This window comes from Eschscholzia californica, unplaced genomic scaffold, assembly GCF_041429995.1.
Source record: "Eschscholzia californica isolate CP2 unplaced genomic scaffold, dmEscCali1.0.p SCAF_3, whole genome shotgun sequence".
Lineage (NCBI taxonomy): Eukaryota > Viridiplantae > Streptophyta > Magnoliopsida > Ranunculales > Papaveraceae > Eschscholzia > Eschscholzia californica.
Window position 1 is genome coordinate 51,273,914 of NW_028238420.1, and position 27,067 is coordinate 51,300,980.

Consider the following 27,067-nt stretch of genomic DNA (forward strand, 5'->3'; position numbering starts at 1 on the left):
ATGGTTAATGACAAAATCCATCATGAAATACCTCAAATCAAAGAGTGAAATACTTCATCCTTACAACAAGCAAACTTGACTTTGTATGATCTTAAAATCAACACGTACGTATAAAACAGAGTGTGAATCTGCCATTCCTGTACAGAATTTACTTTAGGTCGTACACTAATCACCATGATTAAACTAATATTAATTACATATTTACTCCACCGAAAAAGGAGTTGCTCTCTCTTAGTTTATGAACAAATATGGAAGTACTATTGTACTACAAACAAGAAGAAAAGCTCCAAGCACTAAATATTCTGGTCCTACTTGAATTGAATCATATCTGTCAAGACAAAATTTCATGACATTACTGCAATCTCAATCCGTTTTGTCGGACAGAATTGCAACCAGTTCTGCTTGTGCTTTCTCAAGGGCAATGCTCAAATTTTCAGGTTTTCTTCCACCTGCCTGAGCAAAATTTGGCCTTCCACCTCCTCCACCACCACATAGTTTAGCTATGGATCCAATAAATTTACCTGCTTGGAGTCCAAGACGGACGGTTCCTGGACTAAATGCAGCAACTAAGCTCACTTTATCTTCACTAGGGGATGATCCCAAGATTATGGCAACAGGATCTTCCATTGTCTCTATAAGATATTCAGCGGCACTTTTTAGTGAATCAGGATCCGTATCATCCATATTTTCAACAAGAATCCTGCAGAAAGTGAAAGCTTTATTAGGTTTGGGTTGGTATGGTTTGGTTTCGTACCAGTGAAATTTTTAAGTACTTTTAACTTCACTATCTAGACAATCACCTCCCAAATATAGCAGTGATTAAGAGCATCCACTTGAGATGATCCTTAATCTATGTTTCAAAAAGCAGTTTCTTATGGAAATTTAAAGATTTTTTTACTTCAGTTGATCTTTTTTGGAGATACTTAAACAATAAAAAGTTCAAAAGAGTAACCCCCAAACACACCCTTAATTTATACATATATACGTACATGTGTATATAGGACTTATTAAGAACTCCGACCCGGTTACTTGGATTGGTGACGAATGGGATCGGCCCATGTCTGATCCCGAGCTGGTTTGACTCTTACTTAACTCAGGGTTCAATATGATTATTACCTTATATTTGTAGAAGTTCCAATAGAGAATGCTTTGCTTGCTAGGGTTGAGGCCTTGTATACTGCTGCCTTAGCACGGGTGGCGGAAACTTCATTTCTCATCAGCCGTAACTCTTCCAGAAGGCTGTCTACTCTGGGTGCTACATCTTCTGATTTCACCTGTTCAGGAATATGCTTCACTAATCAAACCTAAGCCTTTCCGAAGAGAAATGTAATAAAATCGCATTAAGAGAATTTATGATATCAGATATATGTTTTCATTAAAGAAAATGTAGAGGAACTATAGATGATAAACACCATAATGATCACCATAGAAGAAACATATTAGAAAAGGATAGGTTAGAATTTGGATAACCAATGAGTTATAGGAAAACATACTCTGAGAGTGGTGCACAGATGTTTCATTTGGTTATCTCGGGCATTCATATAATCGATGTAGGTTTCACCAGCTACAGCTTCGATGCGTCTAACCCCAGATGCAACCCCCTGCTCTGAAATTATTTTGAAACCACGTATTTCTGAAGTATTACTGACATGGGTCCCCCCACAAAGCTCCATTGATACACCTGGAACCTCTACAACACGTACCTATAGCCACATTGTAATAAAGTAAAAACCGAAATTAGTTACTGGTAATTCCAACCCAGGAAAACTCAAAATTTACATATCTCAATTACCGGACTTTTCTATTTGTAAGAAGATTTTGCAGATAGAAGCGTTCATACCTGCTCTCCATATTTTTCACCAAACATGGCAATAGCTCCTGCACTTTTGGCATCAGTTAGAGACATGACTTTAGTTTCAAGACAAGTTGCATCACCAATCCACCCATTGATCAGTTCTTCAACTTTCAGGATCTCATTCTCTTGGAGTGGTCGGTGAAAGTTGAAATCAAACCGGAGGCGGTCAAATGCCACCAATGAACCTGCTTGAGATGTTTCCTCGCCTATTACACTTTTAAGTGCAGCTTGTAGCAAATGCGTAGCAGTGTGGTGAACCTGCATACCACGCAAAGATGTTCAGCATAAACATATAGTGGAGAAATTGATAATTACGTCGTTTAACTCGAAAACACTAAAACGTGGGGTCTTGGCAACTATACGAATTGGACTTCTACAATGGTTCTTTCTGGCTTGGTTAGACTAATATGCAGAGATGAATTTTAACTAGGTATTTAAGCAATTAGTGTTGAGGGTTTAACATGAAAGTTGCACCTTCGCTCGCTGTCTCAATTTTGCATCAACTGCAGCTTCCACTTCTGTTCCGACCTCCACAGCGCCTTCCACAATCTTTCCCTTATGAACAAAAATATTCCCAAAAGATTTCTGCACATCTATAATCTCCACAAGAGCTCTCCGTTTACTATCACCTTCTAGGACAGAGAGAAATCCATGGTCTCCTATTTGACCACCTGATTCAGCATAAAATGGCGTCTTATTTAGCAAAATTTCGACATCAGATCCCTCAGAGACTTGATTTACTGGGTTCCCTTCCACCATCAGACCCTTTACTATAGCTCTAGCAGAGAGGGTATCATAGCCTAAAAACACAGTGTCGGAAATGCTCCCTGTAAGCTCGGATGCATTTCCAACTGAAAGTTTGATTTCACTATGAGCTGCCTGAGATTGTCGGCGTTGGTTCGCCATTTCGATATCAAAATCATTCATGTCTATCTTGACTCCTCGTTCTTTAGCAACTTCCACTGTTATTTCTATCGGGAAGCCATATGTGTCGTATAAAATGAACGCATCTTTGCCAGACAAACAAGGTATAGTTCCATTGTCTTTTGAGCTTGATAATGCATCGGATAAGAACTGTTCAAGCAACTTTTCTCCTCTCTCTAATGTCTTAACAAAGCCAAGCTCTTCTCTTTTCAACTCATCGATGATTCGGGGTGCTCTAGATTTTACATTTGAGTCTATTTGGTTGCTTATTTCTACTACTTTCTCAGCAATTACTGGAAGAAAAGCTCCTTCAAGATTCCCCTTGCAATCTCCTTTTATACCTAGTAACCTGCCTATACGGACAGCTCTTCTGATGAGCCGACGAACAACATAACCCCTTCCAATATTTGATGGAGTAACCCCATCTGATAACAGATAAATGATCGCCCGCATATGATCCCCAATGATCTGGAAAGGAACCATTAAGAAAAATTACATGAATTATGTGAAAACTTGACGTAGTTCCATTAATTTGCTGACTACAATTTTTTAAAATCAAAAGCTAATGGATGCATACTTTGAAACTGGTCTTTAAATCTTCATCAGCTCCGACATATGAGACCATTGCCAGTTCTGAGACTTTTTCTATTATAGGATACATCAAGTCTGTTTCATAGTTGTTTGGAACCTGCAGTATAAGTTGGAAAGGATTTAGGTAGTAATATTTTGGAATCAAATAAACATCAACTGCAGCAAAATAATTGGCACAGAATAAGTACCTTCTGCAAGATTTGAGCCAAACGCTCAAGGCCAAGACCAGTATCTATATGCTTCTGTTTTAAAGGTTCCATCGATCCATCATCTTTCTTGTTATATTGCATGAAGACCAGATTGTAAAATTCAATAAACCTGGTATCGTCTCCCAAGTCCTGCGAATTCATATACCAAATTTTATGAAAACAAGAGCCTAGACAGAAAAAAAAAAAGATACATTTCGGCAGAAGTACAACTTACAGCATCTGAGTATCCTCTCTGAGGATGGAAATCGTAATAAATCTCAGAGCATGGTCCACAAGGACCAGTAACTCCACTTGTCCAAAAGTTGTCTTCCTCTCCCATCCTCTTTATCCGCTCAATAGGGACACCTACCTGATGCAAAAAGAGAAGTCACTACCCCAGACAGACATGAGGAGTAGTAATACAAATACAGAAAGAAAGCAACAGGAACAAAAATTATTTCATGTACACAAATTTTCTATTTGCCCAAAGCCCGCCAATGGGGAGAGGAATAAGAATTGTACGAGCTCTAACAAGTAAAAAGACTATGCAATATAAGAACCACTATTTTGCAACTAGATAAATGGATACACCTTTCAGCAATATACAACAAGCATTATAGAACACATAGATAGTAAAGAAAATATTTTTTGGAATAGTGGCTTACCTCATCATGCCATATGGAGAAAGCTTCATCATCATTCTCGTAAACACTAATCCATAATCTCTCTGGTGGCAACAAGAATCTAAATCAAACAAAATGAGAAAGGAATACTTAGAGAGTTATAGGGTAACTCCTAAAGATAGTAACATAAGAATGAACATTGTTGGACACTAATCCATAATCTCTCGAAAACTAAAACTGCTAAAAAATGAACATTGTTGGACACAACATTGGATAACTAAAACTTTATTTTCATACATCATAACATGATGGTTATTCAAAAAATCTATGACATTTTACTACTTACACTACTTCACGACCTATGGATCTGTTCCATAAGAGAACCTATAAGTTTCCAAAGCAGGCACGGTAGGGACTTGTTTCAACATTGAATCTGAGGTACAGAAACACGGATAAATGTTTAATACTTGACACGAGATGCATTTTACAGAAAAGCTGTAGATTTTCTCAAAAGAGGTTGCCATGTACCTTTTCGAGAACTTTTAAACAAGTATAAACATGTGTTTATGTTAATGAACTGCAGAATGTACTGAAATCATATTCAGTAGTAAAAGTTAGTGGCTTGTAGATTGAAAATGAAACCATTACACTTGCTGATCATTGAACTCTATCTAGGTTCGATAACACTACAGGCTATAACTTTAGAATGCCCTGCTAAATTGAAGCCTTAAAAACATAACAATGATAACGTATGATCTGGCAGAAATAAAGATAACTTAAACCGAGACTATTATCCTAAACTAAAAGGTTACAATAACCAAGTTCTTGTATGCTCATATTTTCTTGTGAGATTAAGATTTTCAGATGTTAAGTTCATAGACAAATATCTTCATGCTTCAGTTAAACAACACAAAATTACCAATCTAGTTCAAGGCCCATCAGCAATAAATAAATTTATACATACTCCCTGGTTGAAAGTTCCCATGCCCAATTTATTGCCTCCCTTTTGAAGTAATCACCAAAACTGAAGTTCCCCAGCATCTCAAAAAAGGTTTGGTGTCTAGCTGTTCGACCTACATTTTCAACATCATTTGTCCGGATGCACTTCTGAGCAGTTGTAGCACGAAGCACTTCTCTAGGTTGCTACATAAGATGTACCAAACTGATGAATCATCCCAAGATGATTTATAAATTAAAATTTAGAAGACACAAATTCTAGAAAATCGCGCGACGTACTTGCGCTGAATAAAGACATGGTGGTTCATAGGACTTCAATTGAGATTTTGAATTGCCATACCGAGCTTCAAGATTCGTCTCACTTGTAAACATTTCAAATTTTCAAAAAAGCACAAACCTAGTATATAGAAAACCAGTGAATAACATTAGCTTACCTTTCCAAGAAATATAGGCTTGAACTGAAGCATTCCAGCAATCGTGAGTAAGACCGTTGGGTCTTCTGGAACAAGGGATGAGCTTGGAATGACCTTGTGACCTCGAGAAGCATAAAATTCAAGAAACCGACGACGAATGCTATCCCCACTGACTTGGGGATCCTTCGTCTTATCCTCCATTGTTTCTTCTGTGGCAGACTGAGTGGAACCTGAAAAAATTGAAGTTCAATTAAAATCTCTAAAAGACGCGATGAAACGGGAAGGATAGAAATTGCCCATAAGATAATAAAGGAAAAGAGGATGGCAACAAAACCTGAGGATTTTGTTACAGAGGATGCCATTTTCTTTGAATCCTTAATATTTGAATAAACATGAGGAAGATTTCTCACTCTAAATCCTGCATAAGGCCTGTATCCTATAAACGAAGCCCTTTTATCAGCTAGAAAACAGAAACTGATGTTCCTCCACAACATAAGAAACCAAATCGCATTATAAATGATAAAGTGCTATAAGAAAGGGGAAACAATTTTAGCATAGGATTTGGAAAATCACCCAGTACTGCGGAAACCTTTGATGTTCCCTTGTACCAAACTAATATATTATGGGTGTCTGAAAAGCTATATTGAATGAAAACAAGAATCTACATTAATCATACAAAAATGCCCAACTTCTTACAAACCAATAATACAGTTTTCATAGCCAAAACCTAAAATTCAGACTACTTGTAACGCCCCAAACCTAGATGTCCACATTGGCCGAGATGGAAACCTAGACTTAAAGCATATCATCGCGGAACCGTAGACATAGTTGATGTAATCATCAAAAATGACCAACATCATCACTCAAATGCTCATTAGTAGCAATAAATCAACTAATTTAAACTTTTATTAAGTCTTCAAAGCTAAAAAAGAATCCCTAATATCATCAAAACAAAGGTTGGAGAAATAAAGGACTAACTAAGAAATAAAACTCCAAATGTCTACCTACTTAAATGAAAGAACATCTAAGAAAATCTTCCAAAACAGCAAACTAATAGTCAAGCAAGCGGCACTTCCTGAAAAATAGTGGGTTGGAACCTAGCAGGATGATTTGCAATTACCTATGGCCTCAATAGACACTTTCAAGATCTATAGAGTCAAAAAGATATCTCCATAACATATATATAAAAGTGTCCATATATAATCGATCAATAGAGACAATAACGATAGATAAAAAAACAATCAATTGCAAACAAACACAAATGTGATAAGTCGGTGTCCACTTGGAAAATCATATCCATAATTTGAGCCCTCCCATAACCTTATTGTATGAGAGTGTGGTTCACAAGGCTACCTTTGTGATGGCGTCAACCCCAGACACTTTATACTTAAGCCGTAACTTAGTAAACCTCACCACGGGACTCGTCAATTATCTAACAATGGATATAGGTGTCTGAACCAACCACCAAACCGATACAAATGTTCAGCAACTATACCACACACACTCACAACATCCATCATCTTACAACAAATACAAATATAGATAAATAGGGAATTAAGTCATCATTATCAGCATATGCACACTGTATATACTTGCTCAATTTCAAGGACCCCAATTCTTATAGTAGTATAACTATTGGATTTGATTATAGCTTCCCCAAACAAAATGACTAATTTGGGAAGCTCAGACCAGATTACTCCAATTTACCGAACAAGATTAACAAAAATTAGGTCATATCTCCGTAGATTAGGATAAAAATACAATCATAATGGATGGAGAAGAAAGATTTCAGCCTAACTAGAAGTTGCAGTAGTAAATTACCAGTGCCGAGAGTGAGATTACGATTGAGTTGTTTAAGAAAGGCAGTTCTGGAGGTTAAGTGAGAAGTTACTAGAGGGATTAGAGGTTTCCCGCCATGACAGTTGAGAAGAGAATCCGCCATTTTCAAGCATTCAATGGCGGGAGTCTCTCTCTCTCTCTCGGAGATACAAACTTCGATTGAGATAAGAGATAAGCCACACGCCCACACCCTTGGTCTAATCGGTTCATCGGTTCTTCCATCTAGGGCCGAGAAAACGGCCCGCGACCCAAGTGAGACCACCTGAAGTCCTGAACCATGAAAGGATCGCGGGCTTACATGGCCCGTAAAGTCGGTTGCTAACCGCTGATGGCCAAGACAAGAGTAGGTCCCTCCACCCGAGTCTCGCCGTGAAATATATCGGCCGTAGAGTCGATACACCACCCGAACGCCCGCCCCGCACTTGATTGCTCGTCTGCCATAATAAATTGATCCAACGACTCTTATTGTATGTTTTTTGAAGAGAAAATCTCATATGTTCATTAGGAAGAGGTTGTCTCTTCAAAATCATAACCAAAACCCTTTCATGCTTAGATATCCCGCTCTTCATTTCAGCTATAACTTGTCGTATTTTCCCACAAGAGGTGGAATCCATGGCCTCCATGCTGTTTACTAACAAATCCATTTCCAAAGGGTAAAAAAAGGTCGCGGCTTTGGGGAATAAAGAAAAGTCTCTAGGGAATAAAACCTCTAGGGAATCCATATTTTTGTAAATATTCTATAGGGAATTTTTCTTTTTTAGTCCAAAAATTAACTTGATTACATATCGCTACCTAATCTTCATCTCTTCTTTCCTAATAATAACCATACAAAGAAAATCCAGAAATAAAGCTAGCTCTTAGGTTGTTTTAGTTCAATAATCGAGAGATATGTAATACACGAGTACTGATCTACTGCCTGCAAGTACATCAAATAATAGAGAGAAACAGTCATGGAGTCATGAGAAACAATAGAGAGAGAGAGAAACAGTACTAATCTCTTTTCTTTTAGAGAGACAGTACTGATTTCTTCCTTCCAACTTTCAGTTTCTCCATATCTCACTATTCCAATTTCCGGTTCTCTCTTAATCACCAGACCGAACCTACCTTGGTTCATCTCTCCCTCTCTCTACTATGGTTTCTTTTAACTTTTTTTTAGGTTATATTTTGTATATCTTCACTCTTCTTCAGATCCATGTTAGGTTTGTATTTCTTTTGGGGAGATTAAGGTTGGGTAATGGGTAGATCCTAAAACATGATTAAATTCAGAACCCAAAGGCATAATTTATTTTTATCAATTTGTAGTGTTTAAAAGAGTTTGATTTACTTTGTGATTGTCTCTTATATGATTTGATCTATAGTGAAGTTGTTTATCTCTCAAATCTGAAGATCTGGAGTGTTTTTAGTATTTGGGTATTGAAGAATAATCATTGAATTAGCTTTAAGAGAGATAAATTGCGATTTCTATAAGAGAGAAAACAATGGCGGATTAGGGTTTCTCGAGAAAGCAAATTTTTTAGAGAGAAAGAGTGAGCAGCAACATGAGAGATAGTAGGAGATGAAGATTTGGGACCAAAAAGCAAGAAATCCAATTTTCAGACTAAAAATAAAGATGTCCAGAAGTCAATTATTTTTTACCAAAATCTTTATTCCCCCGAGACTTTTGTTTATTCCCCAAAGCCGCGGCCTAAAAAAAGTCCAGCGCTTTGGGAAAAGCCAAATAGTATCCGGGGTGTGAAGACTTGGTCAAAAATTGGTCAATTTTGTTTGACAATTTTATTTAGGAGGAAAGCAAAATACTTCTCCACCTCAGCTCTCTCTCTTTCCACCTCACCTCACTCTCTCTCCACCTCACCCCACTATCTCTCCACCTCACCTCACTCTCTCTCCACCTCACCTCTTTATCTTCTCCGATTAGGTCGCCGGCCGGAAAATTTTCCGGCCGGCGACCATGAAAAAAAAAACATTTTTTTTTCACTCTCTCTAGAAACTCCGGCGAAGGGAAACCCCTTCTCCGGAGTTTCTAATCGGAGAAGACAAGGAGGTGAGGTGGAGAGAGAGTGAGGTGAGGTGGAGAGAGAGTGAGGTGAGGTGGAGTTTTTTTTTTCCCATTAAGATTTATTTCCCCGAAAAATTTCTAAAATTCTACATATTCCCTTTAAAATTTCACACCCCGAAAACTATTTAACTTTCCCCAAAGCGCTGGCCTAAAAAAACTAGGTTCCGTGGGTATATAGCCCAAAATAATGTTCAAAAAGGATTTAGGGTCCAATCTTCCCAAAAAATGAATTTTTAGTCCTTTTGCTCTTGTGACTAAAAACCCTTAATATATATTACATAATTCCTTCCATGTCCCAGTCGTTTTTCGCGGGATTTTAATATGTCGGGCCGGATAAAAATTTCAAACGGTTTAATGTACCTTGATTTTAGGATAAATTTAGGAAAAAACGGATAGATTCTCACGAAATTTTCTCTCTCTTCTATAATCTGTTTAGAAACAAAATCCAAACTTTTGCAAATCAATTTTCTCTCTCTTCTTTACAGATTTAATATGGAGATTTATTAGCCAAAAATATGGAGATTTATTAGAAACAAATGGATAGAAACAAATCATAATTTCTCTCTCCTCTAAACTAGGGGTGGGAATCGGGCGGGTATGGGCACCCGCGGGTAATTCTGAGTCGGGCTCGGGCGGGTCGGGTAAGTTTCTCCTCTGCCCACTCGGGTTCTCGGGCGGATTCGGGCGGGCTTTTCTGAAATTTCCTATGATCAAAGCCCGCCCATGCCCACTAAAGCATCGGGCAAGTCGGGCTTCGGGCAAATCGGGCATCGGGTTTCTCTATCTGATATTAATCTACCAGATCAGGAAACTCTAGAATTTTGATATTGTTCAAATAAGCTTCTCTAAACAAATTGATACCAAATCTTTACAAAACTTATAAATCAAGAATGAAAGAAATACTCAGATTCCGTAACATAAGAAATCAACAACTGATATAGATCTATATATGCAAAACATGAGACTTGGTTGTCTTCCACTTTTTTTCTTGTCTTTGTATGTTTCATTAGTTCTTCTTTGTTCTTCCTTCGCATCAAAATAATCTTAAAATTTGACCACTACATAGAGATGGAAGATGATCCCAATAACTTATTTAATAGAGAAGAAGGTTGGCACAAGAAGGTCTAGTAAATAAGAGAGAAACGGCTAGAGAGACAACGTAGATTATTTTTCTCTCTCTATGCTACCGAATTTCTCAGATTCAATGTGGTAAACTATTAGGGTTGCTTCAATGTGTAGTTTATATATCTTGGGAGAAACCTTAAATCTACTTTGGGCTTTATAGTGAAGTATAATCGACACTCAAAGTGATTGGCATCTATAGGCACCCGTCGGGTGAGCATATCGGGCTCGGGTATGGGCGGGGTGGCGGGCAGAGCTTTTCACCCGAGCCCGCCCACGAAAAATCATCGGGCTGGGCGGGTAGTACCCATCTTCGGGCGCGGGCGTCCATGAACATTGTCGGGCGCGGGTAAACGTGACGGGTATCGGGCTTTCGGGTAGAATTCCCACCCCTACTCTAAACAGATTTGGAAATCAAATTTTCTCTTTCCTATTATCTGAATCAATCAGAAACCAAAATCCTAACCAAAACCAAAACGCCATCACCACGGATATAATATATAATCAATTTTCAAAATACAGATTTGAAAATTGATTTAGAAATCAATTTTCTCTCTCTTCTTTACAAATTTGGAAACCAAATCAATTTTCTCTATCTTACTATGTAAATTTTTTTTCGATTCAAAACAATTTTCTCTCACTTAACTTTCAGATTTGGAAATAATATATAATCTAGGATCAATTTAGCGTGATTTGGGGGTTAATATACAAAACATGTATGTCACTTTCTCTCACTTAACTTTTAGTTTTGGAAATAGTATATTTTTCTAAGAACATTAAAGCAGCATTTGTTTTCGTTTTCACTCGTACATAAATACTCATCGAATACAAATTATGAAATAAATACGTAAATTATGTATTATTTATGACGAATAAACCATCATTTGTCAAGTATACAACGTAATTTATCAAATGTATTTGGGTCTTGTTCAGTAAATTACACATAATTTCTTTTACATAACACATCGTTTACATTCTGTTACAAAAAAACGTACAAAATCTTCTCTGGTTCAATAATGGTGCCCATCCATGTTGCCCTATTGCTTGGAATGCTAATGGAGGGGGTCGAATATGAAGCTTTTCCAAGGAATCATGATCAAGATCCATTCAAGTGTGCATTTCTTATGAAATATTTCGAGGAGCCAATCAAAAAGTCAAGTAACAAGAACAAGGGTATTTCAAGTTTGATTTGCTTATTTTGATTTGATGATTCTGCCTGGAACTCCATCTGTGATAACAAATGGAGAGAGATTAATACATATAAATCATATAAAAAAGTATATTATTTACAATAAATTACATGAACATTTACGTAAATTATATGTAATTTATTTCAAAGTGCACGGGATTTACATATATAAGCGAAGTTGTTCTAATAATGAAACGAGTACTGTTTTTTAGATTAAAGCATAATTAATGTTCTATATAATATTCATGATATTCGTGATAAAGTATATATAATTTATCAGAAAATACATATATCATGTTCTCATTTTGAAAAACATCGTACGGGAGATGTTTGCATAATTTACCATAAATTATGGTAATTTATGATAAAGTACATGTACTGTTAATTCTGTTATGAGGAACCGTACGAAAAAACCACGTTTCATAAATCCGTACGGATTGAAAACCAGATCTGAAGAAAAAGTACGAATATCATTAGGTTTAAACTACATATCTAAAGATATCTGATATGATGATTGATTGCAACAATAAGTATACTTGATTTATAGGAATTAGTACTGAAGGATTATCTCATCAATATCGAAATCATTAAAGAAACTTTTAGAGAGAGAAATACAATAATAACATACTCGATTTGAAACAGAATCATTAAAGAAGAATTTTATTTACATGATTAACAATTAAGAAACTGATTTTGAAAAACTCTAATGAATATGAAACAATTTCTTTGTTTTAATGGAAGATTTTCAGTAGATTAAGATGTAGAGAGAGAGAATCAACTACTACAAACTGAAATAGAATCACAAAAACTTATAAATTGATTTATGTTTTACCTGATTAACTTGATATGAAGAGACATAAATGGAAATGGAGTTCTGAGCTTGTGTATTGGATTAGAAGACGAATATTTGAAAAACAATCTAATGAAGATGAAACAAGATTTCTGAGTTTAATGGAGGTTTTGTTATGTGAATCGGATTTAGAGAGAGATAATAAAGAGGTTTCGGTTACTGAAAATAATGAATCACGTTTCTTTGTTTAGAAACGTGATTGGAGAGGGAATGTGGGAGATAAAAATGGAAGAAGATCTTTATGAATTTTGAAGATAAATCAGTTATAATATATATTTCTTTGTTTAAAAACGTGATTGGAGAGAGAATGTGGGAGATAAAAATGGAAGAAGATCTTTATAGATTTTGAAGATAAATCAGTTATAATATATAAGGAAGGTTAGATTAGGAATTATGATTTATTTGGTATTATAGGGATTTGTGTTTTTTCTCTAGATGACACCAAGTGGACTAGATATCCATTTATATTATTTTTTTGGTTTTGAAACCCTTTATACGATTAGAAAGGACTAAATGTCTTATTAGGGCCCGTTTTTTGCGCTATAAACCCAAAAATTCAAAAAACTATGCTGGTCAACACATTTTGACCAAGTCTTGCCACGAATGTACATCACCTTACAACAAATGAATTGCTTGTAAAGTTTCTCAAGAACTATACCCCCCTAAAATTCCACCGATTTCAACCACCACACCCGAAGATTTGGGTCTGTTCTTGATGATGGTTTTCGTTTAAGGAATTCAGCTTGTGCTTCCTCTAGCAATCTAGCATTTTCTCTCTCTAGAAAAGAGGTAAATTTTTATTGCACTTCTTATTAATTTAGGGTTTCATATTACAAATTTGTAATTGTTTCATGCTAAGGTTTTTGTTTTGATTCTTGTCTATATTGATCAAAACAGGGGTCTTAAAGTACAGTAGAAGAAGAGATGGATCAACACAAGGAGAAGAAAAATAAATACAGTATAATAGTCCCCACTTATAATGAGCGCCTCAATATCGCTCTCATTGTTTATCTTGTTTTCAAGCATCTCAAGTACGCACTCCCAATTCTTTCTTTCTAAATATCTGTATAAGAGTTTGTTTACTTCAATAGGATCTGTATTTAGCAGGAAGAAATGTTGTAGGTTAGCTAACTAGGATACAACTACCTATATAAGAACTTAGAAGAACGAAATTCTGTGTAAGATTGATAAATGCACGAGGTATTGCACGAACAATTGGCGGTGAATTGAGAGAGAGAGAGGAAATGTTATGATTTGGTAATCACGACATACTGGACGTTTAGAAATTAGGTGGACATTATGCGTAAACTGTAGACAACAAAACGTAAAAAAAGATCAATCCTATTGGCTACCAAGAATCTACCTAAGGTCCGAGACTAGTTTGACACTCTTTTGAAATCTAAACTTGAGAGTCTTGAGTTGAGATGTTCTTGACAACTTTTTTGTCTTTGAGTGTGTAACTGCGCATTGTCAAAGCACGTGGAGGTGTCTAAAGCGGGCAATATTGATAACTGCTAAGGCTTGGGGCGTCACAAGTGGATTCAGAGCCGAGGACGGCTCTTCGCTGAGGGGTAGGGGGATTGTAATAGTCTCACATCGCTCACGCGAGTGTCTAGATTTTAGGCTATAGGTGTACGCTCAAGCTTAGTAAGTGCCGAGACCTTTTGGTGGGGCTCGTAGAGCCTTCACCAAGAACAAAACCCCATACCTGTGTGAGGTGTCTAAAACGGGGACAATATCGACAACTGCTAAGGCTTGGGGCGTCGCAAAACTTGAAAGTCTTGAGTTGAGATGTTCTTGACAACTTTTGTGTCTTTGAGTGTCTAACCTCGCTGTGTCAAAGCAGGTGGAAGTATTTAAAGGAAATGTTTTGGGCCTTAAATTTTTTGTTTCTGTAATGTGAGTGTGTCTCCCCATGGTATACACACCTCAAGGCGGTAGTAAAAAAGCATAATTTGATTTTGGAGTAGTAAATAATACGTCAACAACCTGGGGAACGATATTTTAAACTGATACTGTAATTTTACAGTCTGTTTAGATTGTGTCTTCTTCTTTATGTAGGGATATTGATTTTGAAATAATAGTCGTGGACGATGGAAGTCCGGATGGGACTCAAGATATTGTCAAACAATTGCAAAAAGTGTATGGGGAAGATCGGATAGTACGTTTCTATAGAATTGAATTGAACTCAGTGATTTTGCTTTAAGTTTTGCCTTTTCTTTTATACTTCTAATAACTAACCAATGTCTCTATCGTGGTTGTCCAGCTATTAAGAGCAAGGCCCAAAAAGATGGGTTTAGGTATTTATCTATTCTTTCTATTTGATGTAAACAAGTTAGAAATAGAATAATATCTGAAAACTATTTCAGGAACTGCTTACTCTCACGGGCTGAAGCATGCATCTGGTGATTTCGTCGTAATCATGGATGCTGACCTATCCCATCATGTAAGTGCTCGTTGTGTTTTGACAGTATATCTCGTTGTAGTCAACTGAATCTTGCCACTGCTTGGTTTCTCTTTTTTTTTGTTCTTTTGAAGCTTTTCTGCTCTAACTTTTCCCGTCTCTCGTTTGACAGCCGAAGTACTTGCCAAGTTTCATCAGGTAAGAACTTTCTCTAAAGATTTTTATTTTTAGTAATAAACTCAGATGTTCGGTTATTTAGTAGTAACACCTAGAATAAGATATTGGTAATATAACCTAGACAGCTGTCGACCGGAATTTTCTTTTTTCTGCTCGAATGTACATCAAAAGGCTAAGAGAGTCATTGAATATTATCTTGTGAGGCAATATTTTCTTAGGGAATTCCAAAGTGAGATATGGCCAGAAGGTCTCTTCTTGCGTGATATATCAAGACTTTTATACATGTATGTATAATGGATTGGAAGGGAAGCCCATTCTTCATTTAAAAAAGAAAGGTGTTTCTCATCTGTTCTTGTTTGAGGCCTAATTCTCGTAATTAAATTATGATCTCTTGTCGAGTGTAATACTTAGCAAAAGACCTTTTTGTTTTTCCGTATGGTTAAAATGAACAAGTTCTTGCTTAAGGATTTGTATATGTTCAACTAAATGTGTTAACTCATTCTCTCACTAGGAAACAGGTGGAAACTGGTGCAAGCATAGTTACTGGGACCAGATATGTTGACGGTGGTGGTGTACATGGATGGAATCTTATGCGGAAACTGACGAGCAGGGGTGCCAATGTACTTGCTCAAACACTACTTTGGCCCGGAGTATCAGACTTAACTGGATCTTTCCGGTACACCATTGCTTGAACATAACTAATTCCTTTCTCACCAATGAGGATTCAAAAATGTAAGATTCTTGTTTGTTTTTTTGAAGGCTCTACAAGAGATATGTCCTTGAGGATGTCATTAACTCCTGTGTTAGTAAAGGATATGTCTTTCAGATGGAGATGATTGTTCGAGCTTCGAGAAAAGGGTACCACATTGAAGAGGTATGTTATATGGTCCGTTTCTGGTTATGGTAATGTTTGAACACCCTTGAAGTTTATGGGTACCTATTGAGTGCATATTAACACCATATCTTTAGAAAAAAAACAAAGAAACCCTTACTGATATAGAGTTATCTTCAATTGAAATTGTTTTGTTATTTTTGTTCTTCCTTCTAATTTTAATTACATATGCTTTACGATGGTAGAGAAATAATTTGGCAGTAGAATTTCTCGTTTGATTTTTTTGGGGAATGGTACACTGGGAGAAGACCCATACCCTATTTACGCAAGATTTGTAACTAATGGATTTTGAGAATTGAAACTGGGACCTCCGGAGTATGGAGTGTCCAACCACTACTCCAAGTAGTAATGGACAGTTCTTTCAATAACAAAAAAAAATAGTAGTGGACAGTTTGATTCTTACTACTGTTGTATAGTCTCATAGTTTCCATGTATTCTTTACATTGTAATTTTATTTCATTTCACTTTATATTGTAAAACTGCGTAAATCTTCGATTATCGTGTAATTTGACCTCGATGTTATGAATTTGTGTTGTATAGGTACCCATAACATTCGTCGATAGAGTATATGGAAGTTCGAAACTCGGAGGATCTGAGATAGTTGAATATCTAAAAGGTCTTGTGTATCTATTGCTGACAACATAATTCGATGTGAGAGACGGCGTTCTTCAATTTTTGTTGAATCTCGATTTTCCTTTTTCTCAATTTTGTCGATTTTTCGGTTTTCTTCTTTTTTTCGCCTTTACTTGATAAGATTTCTACATGAAGTTCTTAATTCTCTCTCACATATTTTACTTTCTGGTATAGGGCTTACAGTATCGTCATTCATAATTATAGATTTCCTCCCCAACAATATTCTTTTATTATGTGGTTTCATGGTTTGATTCAAGTATCATAATTGTTTCCCTTCAAAATTTCTACCCGTAGTTCACGAACAAAACGTAAATATGGCACCACCACCACTACTCTCAAATTCTAGATTTAGGCAAGAGTGGCCAGTCAGTGACCCTCTGCGGGCATGAGAAAAAATGGTGTGTTTGGGGAATTTCTTTTTTATTCTCTTATAAAATTTTGTACCCGATTATTTTTTTTCCCAAAACATCAACTAACTACTGTTACTCTCCATGTGATTGAAAATATCTACAGTTTTCTGAAGTCTTGACATATTTATTTCATTTTCTACCTTTGAATGTCGGATTGTCGTGTACATGTTTAGTTTGCATATTTGAAATTGGAACAAGCATTTTCATATTTCCTTTGTTGGCAGAGAACAACTAACTTGGGTCTGGGAACTCTAGTATTATTGCTTTCAGAAAATAGTGTTCAGTTAAATTCAGTACGGCTATTTTTATATTTTTATATACCAAAGGCATTTTGAATTATGTCATTTAAATTTTTAGGGTCCTTCAGGATCCAAAAAATACAGACACATGTTAAATGAGATATTTGTCAAATTCAAGCAGCAGAAGACTAAAGATTGAAAAACGACAATAGAAGTAAACAATCACACAAATTCAAGAGATTTACCTTGTATGGTTTGTGAAATCTACTCCAAAGCGAACAATGGCGCCATGACTTCCACTCTAAATGGAGAGACATGATTACAACGAATTTTCAAAAATTATTGGTGTTTGTAAGTCACAAAATATCTTAGCTCTCAGTCGTCTCTAACTCTCTCCTCAAGACTGCCAAGTGTCGTTTCAGTCGCAACTTTTCACAAAACCTCATTACTCAAGCACAACAAAATCTGTGCACGAACTCTTTCTATGTATTCTTCCTTCTCTTCTGTTAACGACCCAAAAGTGCTTCATTCCCATTCAACGTTTTAGCAAATCTTGTTGAACTAACACAACTCACGTCTTGGTTTTTCACCAGTTGAGATCATTGCGTTCATTAAACTTCTCTATCTCGTATTTTACCACTCTAGAACCTCAGAACTAGAGGTTTTGTACTACTTTCTTGTGCTTGATAAACTTAACAGAATGGTACGAAGAAAAAAAAAAACAAGAAAAGACTTCGAAAAGAAAAGAAACACACAGCTGCATTACTCAAGAAAAAGGAAATGGTGAACATTGTGTCATGTTGGCAGAAGTAATACTGTACAATGCATAAATAACGGAAAAGAAATTGGAAAAGACCAATATGATTAGATTGCATACATACACCAGTTATAAAGATCAGCCACCGAGTTGCTTAGTTCAGACCTCTTCTTAAAACTGAAAGAAATCCGGCACTAGTTTTGTCTTTCTGTTGTTCTTTATCTTCCCCAACCTGTTTCAGAACTTCCATTAGCTTCTTACTCCATATCACAAATGACAAATTGCATTAAAAGCAACGTTTGATTAAGGGTTGAACGTAGCGTAACAGCCCAGGGAACTGATAGAATGGACGTTAACTTTACGATCAAAAAGTGGTTTTAACGAGGAAAGGAGGCAGTCAAGTGGAAAAAAAACAAGAAATATTTGAAATAACAAAAACAATAACGGTTAGCTAAACAAATGGTTTTTGTTCTGCTATAAAGCAGTCTACATACACAGATTAGAACTACTATGACTTTGGAATGAAATTGCACCTCTTTCGCTATGTCTTGTAAGATTTCAATAATTTCAGAGAAGTCGGGCCTCAAATCAGGGTTCCTTTCCCAGCATCGCTCGAGCAGTTCGGCAAGCTTTGGTTGAGTGTGCTTCGGAATGGTAGGTCGAAGTCCCTACAAAATAAGCAAACCAATTTAACCACTTTATCTCTTAAAGTAGATTTTCGATGAACATATTCTAACTGGAACCAGTCAAAAGAGGATGATGTGAATCAGATTGATGAAGACCTTTTGAACCACGCCTACTGCTGCTTGTAATGGGGTTAAGTACTCATACGGAATCTGGTAAAAAGAGTATGACCATTTGTTAATTTGCCACAGGAATGAAAACAATCATATTAAGATTTCTTAGGTCGGCATAAAAATATATCTAACAGAGACTAGTTAGATTGTTATTCAGTTTCGAAGTACTTTACCTTTCCGGTTAGCAACTCCCACACTACAATTCCGAAACTAAATACGTCAGCCTTGTGATCATATGGCTTGTGCTCTATTACCTACAATGCACAAACGTTGTTAAGACTTAGCCGAAAAGAAAAAAATTCACTACTAAAAGTTAAAAAAATTTCCTCAACCAAACGCATATATAATGCCCACCTAGACAAGGACATAGGGCTATTATATAGTTGGGTCAGCGATCAGTTCCGGTTTCAGGGTAGCAACTAAAACTACGTTTTAAGGAAGTTGGTTGAGATCGACGATTTATCACTTACGACATGATGAACACAAACTGTTGCCCCAGTATTCTTTATGTCGTTGCTATGAAGGTTGATGGGGAAAACTGTACTTCAAGCTACAGACAGACTAAGGCCTAGCCCGAGCTAAGAGAGGGTTGAAGTCAAGCAGGGGAAGCCCAAGTAACATTCTGTCTTCATTAGTTAGGATTACGAAGAAAACTACTAATTTGTTTCCCGTGAACGGCAAAATATAATGATAAGAAGAGTGATTGTAACGGTAGCTAATGATAATATATGCATATACCAATATCATGCAAGAGCACTTCATTGCAACATGGTATGACTCATGATGAATGAATCAAGTGCTCAGAAACATGATGAAGTTTGTGTGTGTGTGTGTGTGTGTGTGTGTGTGTGTGTGTGTGTACTGTTCAAAGAACTGCTATCAATTAAAGTAACGGTTTAAGAAAATGGTTGGAATGCGCACCTCAGGAGCCATCCAACGATATGTCCCCGTCTCTGCAGTCATTACTCCAGATTGAACTTGCACCCTGGCAACTCCAAAATCACCAACCTTAACAACCTGAAACACAGAGGCAATAAGAAGAATTGGAAAAACAAGGGTATTACTCGTGCCAATAGCTATAAAAACATTAATTACCCAGAACTGTTCAGATATAGAATCACTTACTTCATTTTCATCCATTAAAAGATTAGCCGTTTTCAGGTCCCTGTGGATAATACTGTTTTGATGCAAGTAGCTCATTCCCTTGGAAACATCAATAGCAACTTTGATTATGGATGGAAGTTTAAAGGCCCCCTTTTGTTTGTGTAGAAAATCGTACACGCTACCACCAGACATAAATTCTGACAACACAAATAAATTTATCGAAATTATTAACTATGAAAAATGAATTTCATAAGGATTATTATATTAATCTGCATAAAGAAAATTATTGTTTAGTGTATGGCTGGACGCAAAAGATTTTGAATAAATGACTTCTTTACCTGTCACAATGCACAAACTTGGGGGTTTGGTTGATGCCCCAATGAATTGTACCACATTTCTGTGCCGCACTTTTCTGCAAAAGCGAAGAGGAGAGAGTTAAGAGAAGCAAATAGTTACTTGCTCATGTAGGGAACTTTGTGCCAAATCCAACCTATACTAGCAATGGGGGGATCATTCCTGTTGATTATTAGTCTAACAAATTAAGGTAGTTTTTATCAACTTAAGAGTCAGCCTCCAACAGTCTTTTACTTGCTTTCCTAGTAAGATTTGGAGATCTCATTTAATTTTTGTAGTTTTTTTTGGAAAATTAATTTTTGTAGTTGATGTTGAGGAATTTTAAGGTGCAGAAGCCTATTTCGATGTTTTAATAGAAGACATGTGAGAACTAAGATAATCACATCCTTAAATTCCAGCGAACCTCATAATATAAACTTCTTGAGAAAATTCTCGTTGGACATCTGCATTTATACGCTCAGGCTTCAGGACTTTAATTGCTACTTCCTGGCTACAGTATGTGCCTCTGTACCTGAATAAATTGAAAGCAGGAGTGAAACAACATTTCATAAAATATTTAAAAACGGGCACAAGATTTAAAAACTTACAAATCCCCAAATGATCCAGACCCAACTTTATTTTCAAATTTCAACAGCTTGGCATCAATTTCCCAGACATCCATCCCGTCTGAAGGAATTGTTACATGCTCAGTTATAGGCTCAAACCCAGTTTGCTCATGCTCTCCGTTAGATGATACTGGAAGAGGATTTGACCAAGATTGCCTCTGCATTGGAAAAAGGAAGCTGACTATGTTCCCGTTGTTTATACAAATGAATATGTAGCAGAGCGTACTAAAGAACTCTACTTGTGCCTTTTTGGTAAACAATATGAATGAACCTGAAAAAGGATGACTACTGTTAAGTGTAATAAAAGATTACCTCTATCTTCCAAACTTCATTTTCCAGCACATGTCTAAGCCTCTCTGTTTCCTGTATTTTTTAACAAGCACAAACATGAATAACTCATATTGTACTCAATTTCTCATATAGGAAAAGCACAAAACTTGAAGTATCGTTGCTACATTACTTCTATGTAAAAGATAATTACTTTCAAAATGAGTAGCAACGGTGTGTAAACTCAGACCCACGAAGATAAAGGTGATCACTAATCATATCAAAATTCGATGAACGTTTTAGTAGTCTTACTCAGATAACACAATGTTGAGCCTGAATAGCTTCGGTAAGACCTGAATGATGCACCCACCGGATGAGAAGAAACAAGCTAAAAGAAAACTTTCTAGCATAATTCAGGACTCTATAAAGTTCCTTCTTTGACTTGTTTACAGTTTGTCATGGTTATGGTATTTCTATATCTCATTGTGCTTCAAGTTATGATATCAATGTGAATAATTTTCATTCCAGGATGAAATAGAAAGGTCATGATGAAGATAATGTGCACACGGACACGAACAAATGCCAAATATGCACCCAGCTCTGGAGGGAACCTGAACCAATCAAGTTCAGGGACCTTAGCTTATCCTGAATCAACTAATCAATTTAGGCAATTCCATTAAGTAGTAACGCCTCAGAGGCAACACAAATGACATGGTTACTAATAGCTTTTTTTTCGAGAAAATGGTATATTACCAAGAGTGGCATCAGTACCTCATACGGCCAACCAAGGACAACAAAGACATCCAAGGAGAAACCATCTGTTGTGGAAAAGGCATGTGCTTCTTGGATGTTCAGACCAATCTCAGCAAGTAATGATGTTAACTGAAAGTTCAATAAGAAACGGATTTAGGATATTTTCACAGAATACAATGGAAATAATAACACAAGGAAAGTATTTGTTTCCAATCATGCATGATTTCAAGATAGTCAAATTTGCTAACACCATATATATAAATAGCAGGTTCTTAGGTGGGGCAAATTTCACAGATCTAGCTCTTTAGTTGCAACATGCATGCTAGGTCTTAGGAAGACTACTAGACCTTGCGTCTGGAAGAGTACGAGCCAGTATGTGCTGATTTCTCCCTATAAACACAAAACTGTCAGAACACCAAATATCGCCGTTTTGTCGATCCCGTGTCTGGTGGAACTCTAAAACAATAGGTTTTGGTCTCAGTTTCCGTGTAAAGCAATGGCATTACATTCTCAACAGATACACAATGGTAATATGAGATGACCCAAGGTATATAATGTAGAAAAGTAGAAGGAGGCGCAATTTGAACATACTAAGATGGTATCATCCTCTCAGTAGGAAATACAAACAAAAATGTCCATGTAAGATCTTTATCCATAATATCAAATATGTGATAATGCTAGCACTCAAAATAAACAAAATTCAATTACCTGACTGAGAAGTTTTGGTTTGTCATCCGTTGAAAAGGTTATTTCATGCATAAACCTACATGATTATCCACAATACAATGACATGAATGTCAAGAGTATATCACTATAAACTGTGAAAGGTGAACAATGTTATTTAAATAGCAAAAATCTCCCCTGACCAATGTTAGCACCTAAATAGCAGAGAGACGAGATATTCCAAAAACTCATTCAACCCACGTAACGAATTAAGCTATTCCATAATGAATTTTTTTTATTAAGCTACATATTGTGGGTGTCAAAAATTATTTACCGAGCAGAGTAAGGAGTCGCATTCATAGTGCTATCTCCTTCATCATGTGATTCATCGGATACAAGCATAAGGTCTCCGAGATTAGGCGATGAACCAAAGGCTGGTGCTGGGTGAATGCTGAAAAATGAATTGGAGATAAGCATTGCAGCAAACAACAACACAAAAGATGAAGAAAGAAGGAAATGATCTTCACCCTCGAAAGCTTCTCTCTATTTTCCAACATATACTATATGAAACACAGTTCCTAGTCTGGGGGCATGATACTCGTTGTAAATTGAAAAAGATAGACTAGTTGACAAGCCCTCAAGCTCATTGACAATTAAACAAACACACGTGACATAACTGTGTAAAAGCGAAAGAAGCTAAACCATGCCTTTGTCTGATAGTGTGATTAGAACTTTGAGAATCTGCTCTACTTGGAGAATTTGGAAGAGAGGAATTAGCAGAGTGCACATCAAAAAGAGGAGAAACCTGCAAAAGAAAGACATGCCTAAGTTGCATATAGAGTACTCAATATTACCAGCAAAGATAGCAAGAAGGAAAACAGACCATTTAAAACTAAAGCATCTAAATGTATGTTATAGACGCATAATGAGGTCTAAATGTTACCCAAAATCTGGCTACCACAATTGCATGGTAATAGCCCATTAAAAAATGGATCCACACCTGCGAACTTGTTCCTCAATCTCTAACACGAATTCGAAGTGCCATTTTTACTCATCAAATAAAAGTACCTAAGAAACTTGATAACAAAGAGCATATAACTGGTTCTCCGTGTAAAACCTTAGCTTCACAATACCTTGAAGAACCTTGACCGGGCCACAGGTCCAAATTACGTAACATAAACTTCGGTTTTCTACGAATTTCTGAGATCGTTGGGAGCTAATATGGAGCTACCGAAGATCTCGAAAACCAAGGCCTTGGAGTTGGAGAAAGACTGCTCGGGAAATGAAATATTTCTGGCTCTGCAGAACATGGGCAAGGACAAGGCTCCAGGACCAGACGAATTTCCAGTCTCCTTTTTCATAAGATGCTGTGATTTCTTTTTGGATTCGATGCAACTTAGATTGCAATCCCGAACTCCACAGATCTTTGCCCCAATGGAAGAGTCTAAATCACCCTAGCAAAGGTAAAGGGCTCTGTAATCACAAGCCATTCTTTGGAACCATTCGAAGGACAGAAATAACATCAATTTCCGGGATAAAGTTATCGACAGCAAGGCAACAATCACCATTACTAAGGCTACATTATATCATTGGAGTAGACTGCTTCATTGGGTTAGGATTCTTTCCTTTATGGACTTGTAAATTGGGAGGCATTCATACTGTAAATTTTTCTTCTTCTTTTGTTAGCCATCAGTGTCCGTGTTTTTTACGGACGCCCATGCTCTTGAGGTCTTTTCCCCAGTTATTTAATCAATTTATTGAAAAAAAACGTCAAGACCATTACACAAAATAGTATGCTGTTTAAGTATGGGTAGTTTATAAATTATTCTTCATCTCTTTAGAGTGAATATATGCATTTTTTACACATAACAGCTTATCCAAATACATATGTAATATGGTGAACCAAGGTAAGAGTAAAAACATTAGCAGAACGAAATCCAGAAACATGGAGATCATTGCTCACATTTTCAGACTAAAGTTGCAAAACTGATAGACCAGATACTGGCTTAATCATAACATTTTTAATTTTTTAGTCATCTAACTCAAAACCAATTGGCAATGAGTGGAAAGGACCTAGACATTATATTCTTGGTTGCTAGATACCCCTTCTCCCATGTGGGACTATTCTCACGCACCCCCTCATGTGTGGCGTTCTTTGAGCCTAACATTTGTGTTTTTTTTCTTTTCGGGTGACGTGGAGCACGTGAGGCTTTTAAGCCTATCACGTGTGGGTCTAGCACTGATACCATTTTGTGGTCATCCAACTCAAAACCAATTGGGAATGAGTGGAGAGGACCTAGACATTATATTCTTGGTTGCTAGATACCCCTTCTCCCATGTGGAACTATTCTCACACACATGAAAATAACAAAGTATTGGTTGAGTTAGGGTGCCTAAATCCTTGAAGAGAAGGCAAGCATTACTTGACTAAAAGTGTTGTGGAACCGGTAAAGATGGCATTGTAAAATTCTTTACCTGGACAAGACGGATTTCGAATGCAGGTCTATTAGCAGCGTCCTCAGCCAGTTCAAGTAATCTCTTGTGTGTAAGAACATCTTCAGCCCTCTCAACATTGAAATCTATCGCATACCTAAATACAGAAGATAAAACCTATCAACTAAGTCGTCAAACAAGCATTTGGTTATGAAAACAAGTGATTTTCTTCATTCAGAACAATATGCTAAATTCACTTGCATAACAATCAAAGATCGCAATTAAGGAAGCAATTTAGTCGAGAATTTAACAATTAAACAAAGTTCAAAATCAGAATAATGAAAAATTAAAACACATATTAAGAACTAGGTTTAAATTTTAAGGTACCTAGCAGGAAATCGATTAAAATGCGCCCAAAGCTCATCATCAAAACCAGGAAGATTCACATCTTCAATATCAGATTCCTTTAATCGACGAAGTACCTCGTTGTATACCTCAATCTTTTGCTTTTGTTGCCGAGGATTCGATGGTGATGATTCCACAGTTCTACTACTGCAACTCTCATTATCATCTACCGCCATTAAATTAAAACCTTCAACTAAAAAAGATTACAAACAAAAATAACAACGAATTCTCTCTCTCTGACTCTCTATCTAAGATCTAAAACTATTCTCGAATAGAACTGAACAAAATTAAACAACAATTCTCTCTCATAATCTATGACGAACTGAACTTTTTAGAGAGAGAGAGGTGAATCAAAACACATGAAAAAGCAGAAGAATGAAAGAATTAAAACTGTAATTTCTCTCACTAGAAGGAATTTATAGAGAAATTGGAGTAGAGATTTTCTTTTTTCTTCTGTTTATTTCAGCTCACTTCTCTCTCTCTCTCTCTCTAGTTTCTCTTTTTAGTTTGAGTAATGGCGGAATCTTTAACGGAGTAGTGCGCAGTACGCCCCAATCCGATCAACTCTGACGTGGATTTTAACGGTGACAAATAAAATAGAAAAAAACAATATAACTTTTTCTTAATTTTATATTGGAGTTTAGTTTTTAGAATATTTTTTTTGTGCTAAATTAATTCGAATTTAATAATACCTACAAATCCGTGATGCCATCTTTTTTTTTGACGGAAAAGCTAATTTCATAGATAATATCCAAAGGATACAATGAGTACAAGCTTATAAGTCCCAAAAAGGGTCAAACAGAACATACAGACAAAGTTATGGATTCATAAGAGATTTCGCCAGTTCATGTGGGGCTAAGTTGGCTTCTCTCGGACAGTGCCTGATTACCACATCTCTACCCGTTAGATAGCCACGTAGACGGTCCAGATCGTTTATCAATCTCCACGGGGATGCATCTCGTCCATCCGTTATTAGGTTTACCAGGACTAAAGAGTCCGTCTCCATCTCGAAACTATTAAGCCCTAATCTCTCAGCTACTTGGAAACCTAGCTCCATTCCCCTTAGTTCACTGTGGAGAGATGAAATTGGTGGGAAGTTATGCACTTCTGAATCTATCGTCTCCCCTCTCCAATCTTTTGCAATTGCTGCTGCTGCTGCTTTATCCCACTTTTCGGTAATGTCCTTCTGAAATAGTTACCTCCACTTTTCGGTAATGTCCTTCATAAGAGTCCATCTGAAATAGTTACCTCCACTTTTCGGTAATGTCCTTCTTCATCTTATTGCTCTAATTTTTTTTTTTTTTTTTTTTTTTGGAAATCTTATTGCTCTAATTAGATACTCTAAAAGTCTAAATTAGCTCGAGTTTCATTTTGTAAAGTAACTTTTTTTCCGATATATTTAAGATTTTAATTATGATTGATTAAAATATCTTATTTGTCTTTATCAGATCAATTTAGTCACTGAAAAAAGAAGATTAAAAGGTCATTGTTTGAAACAAAAATCAAGACATGCAAAGTGTTAGTTTCTTAGCTCGAATCATTATAAATGTAGGGTTGGGGATTAATT

At 36.5% G+C, this 27,067-nt stretch overlaps 3 protein-coding genes across 4 annotated transcripts; 1 reads left to right on the top strand and 2 right to left on the bottom strand.

Annotated features, from left to right (window-relative positions):
* Positions 1-60: 60 nt before the first annotated feature.
* Positions 61-7,644, bottom strand: EMB1030 (Alanyl-tRNA synthetase, class IIc). 2 transcript variants are annotated; one of them, XM_086665101.1, is made up of 14 exons: positions 7,373-7,556; positions 5,886-5,987; positions 5,573-5,781; positions 5,418-5,482; positions 5,146-5,324; positions 4,224-4,302; positions 3,794-3,928; positions 3,559-3,708; positions 3,357-3,467; positions 2,330-3,247; positions 1,841-2,113; positions 1,494-1,703; positions 1,117-1,274; positions 61-700 (listed from the first exon to the last, which is right to left on the bottom strand). In XM_086665101.1, exons 5-14 carry the CDS (start codon positions 5,220-5,222, stop codon positions 364-366), a joined length of 2,448 nt encoding a protein of 815 aa, XP_086521227.1. In that variant the 5' UTR covers positions 5,223-5,324; positions 5,418-5,482; positions 5,573-5,781; positions 5,886-5,987; positions 7,373-7,556; the 3' UTR covers positions 61-363. The 2 variants fall into 2 exon arrangements, with proteins under 2 accessions (XP_086521227.1, XP_086521226.1); XM_086665100.1 differs by lacking the exon at positions 5,418-5,482 and having other exon boundaries at positions 7,373-7,644.
* A 5,511-nt stretch (positions 7,645-13,155) lies between these two features.
* On the top strand, positions 13,156-16,930 carry LOC147551560 (dolichol-phosphate mannosyltransferase subunit 1-like). The gene is made up of 9 exons (XM_086665103.1): positions 13,156-13,396; positions 13,505-13,638; positions 14,669-14,768; positions 14,874-14,907; positions 14,977-15,053; positions 15,184-15,209; positions 15,700-15,864; positions 15,948-16,062; positions 16,621-16,930. The coding sequence occupies exons 2-9, from the start codon at positions 13,532-13,534 to the stop codon at positions 16,723-16,725; spliced, it is 729 nt and encodes a 242-aa protein (XP_086521229.1). The 5' UTR covers positions 13,156-13,396; positions 13,505-13,531; the 3' UTR covers positions 16,726-16,930.
* A 1,173-nt stretch (positions 16,931-18,103) lies between these two features.
* Positions 18,104-26,098, bottom strand: LOC147551561 (serine/threonine-protein kinase STY46-like). Its single transcript, XM_086665102.1, has 16 exons — positions 25,483-26,098; positions 25,138-25,252; positions 23,370-23,467; positions 22,997-23,113; positions 22,708-22,762; positions 22,018-22,128; positions 21,292-21,342; positions 20,962-21,137; positions 20,778-20,885; positions 20,359-20,432; positions 20,042-20,217; positions 19,838-19,933; positions 19,090-19,170; positions 18,902-18,955; positions 18,653-18,787; positions 18,104-18,351 (listed from the first exon to the last, which is right to left on the bottom strand). The coding sequence occupies exons 1-16, from the start codon at positions 25,674-25,676 to the stop codon at positions 18,274-18,276; spliced, it is 1,719 nt and encodes a 572-aa protein (XP_086521228.1). The 5' UTR covers positions 25,677-26,098; the 3' UTR covers positions 18,104-18,273.
* Positions 26,099-27,067: the final 969 nt, after the last annotated feature.

Excerpts from the sequence above, each read along its gene's own strand:
- LOC147551560 (XM_086665103.1), top strand. The coding sequence starts at position 13,532 with ATGGATCAACACAAGGAGAAGAAAAATAAATACAGTATAATAGTCCCC. Across the intron at positions 15,865-15,947 it reads GACTTAACTGGATCTTTCCG|GCTCTACAAGAGATATGTCC; the intron begins GTACACCATTGC and ends GTTTTTTTGAAG. Across the intron at positions 16,063-16,620 it reads AAGGGTACCACATTGAAGAG|GTACCCATAACATTCGTCGA; the intron begins GTATGTTATATG and ends TGTGTTGTATAG.
- EMB1030 (XM_086665100.1), bottom strand. The coding sequence starts at position 7,493 with ATGGCGGATTCTCTTCTCAACTGTCATGGCGGGAAACCTCTAATCCCT. Across the intron at positions 3,468-3,558 it reads TGGCTCAAATCTTGCAGAAG|GTTCCAAACAACTATGAAAC; the intron begins GTACTTATTCTG and ends CTTATACTGCAG. Across the intron at positions 3,248-3,356 it reads ATTTAAAGACCAGTTTCAAA|ATCATTGGGGATCATATGCG; the intron begins GTATGCATCCAT and ends GTTCCTTTCCAG.
- LOC147551561 (XM_086665102.1), bottom strand. The coding sequence starts at position 25,676 with ATGGCGGTAGATGATAATGAGAGTTGCAGTAGTAGAACTGTGGAATCA. Across the intron at positions 22,763-22,996 it reads GCGACTCCTTACTCTGCTCG|GTTTATGCATGAAATAACCT; the intron begins GTAAATAATTTT and ends ATAATCATGTAG. Across the intron at positions 21,138-21,291 it reads ATGAAGTTTGGAAGATAGAG|AGGCAATCTTGGTCAAATCC; the intron begins GTAATCTTTTAT and ends TTTCCAATGCAG.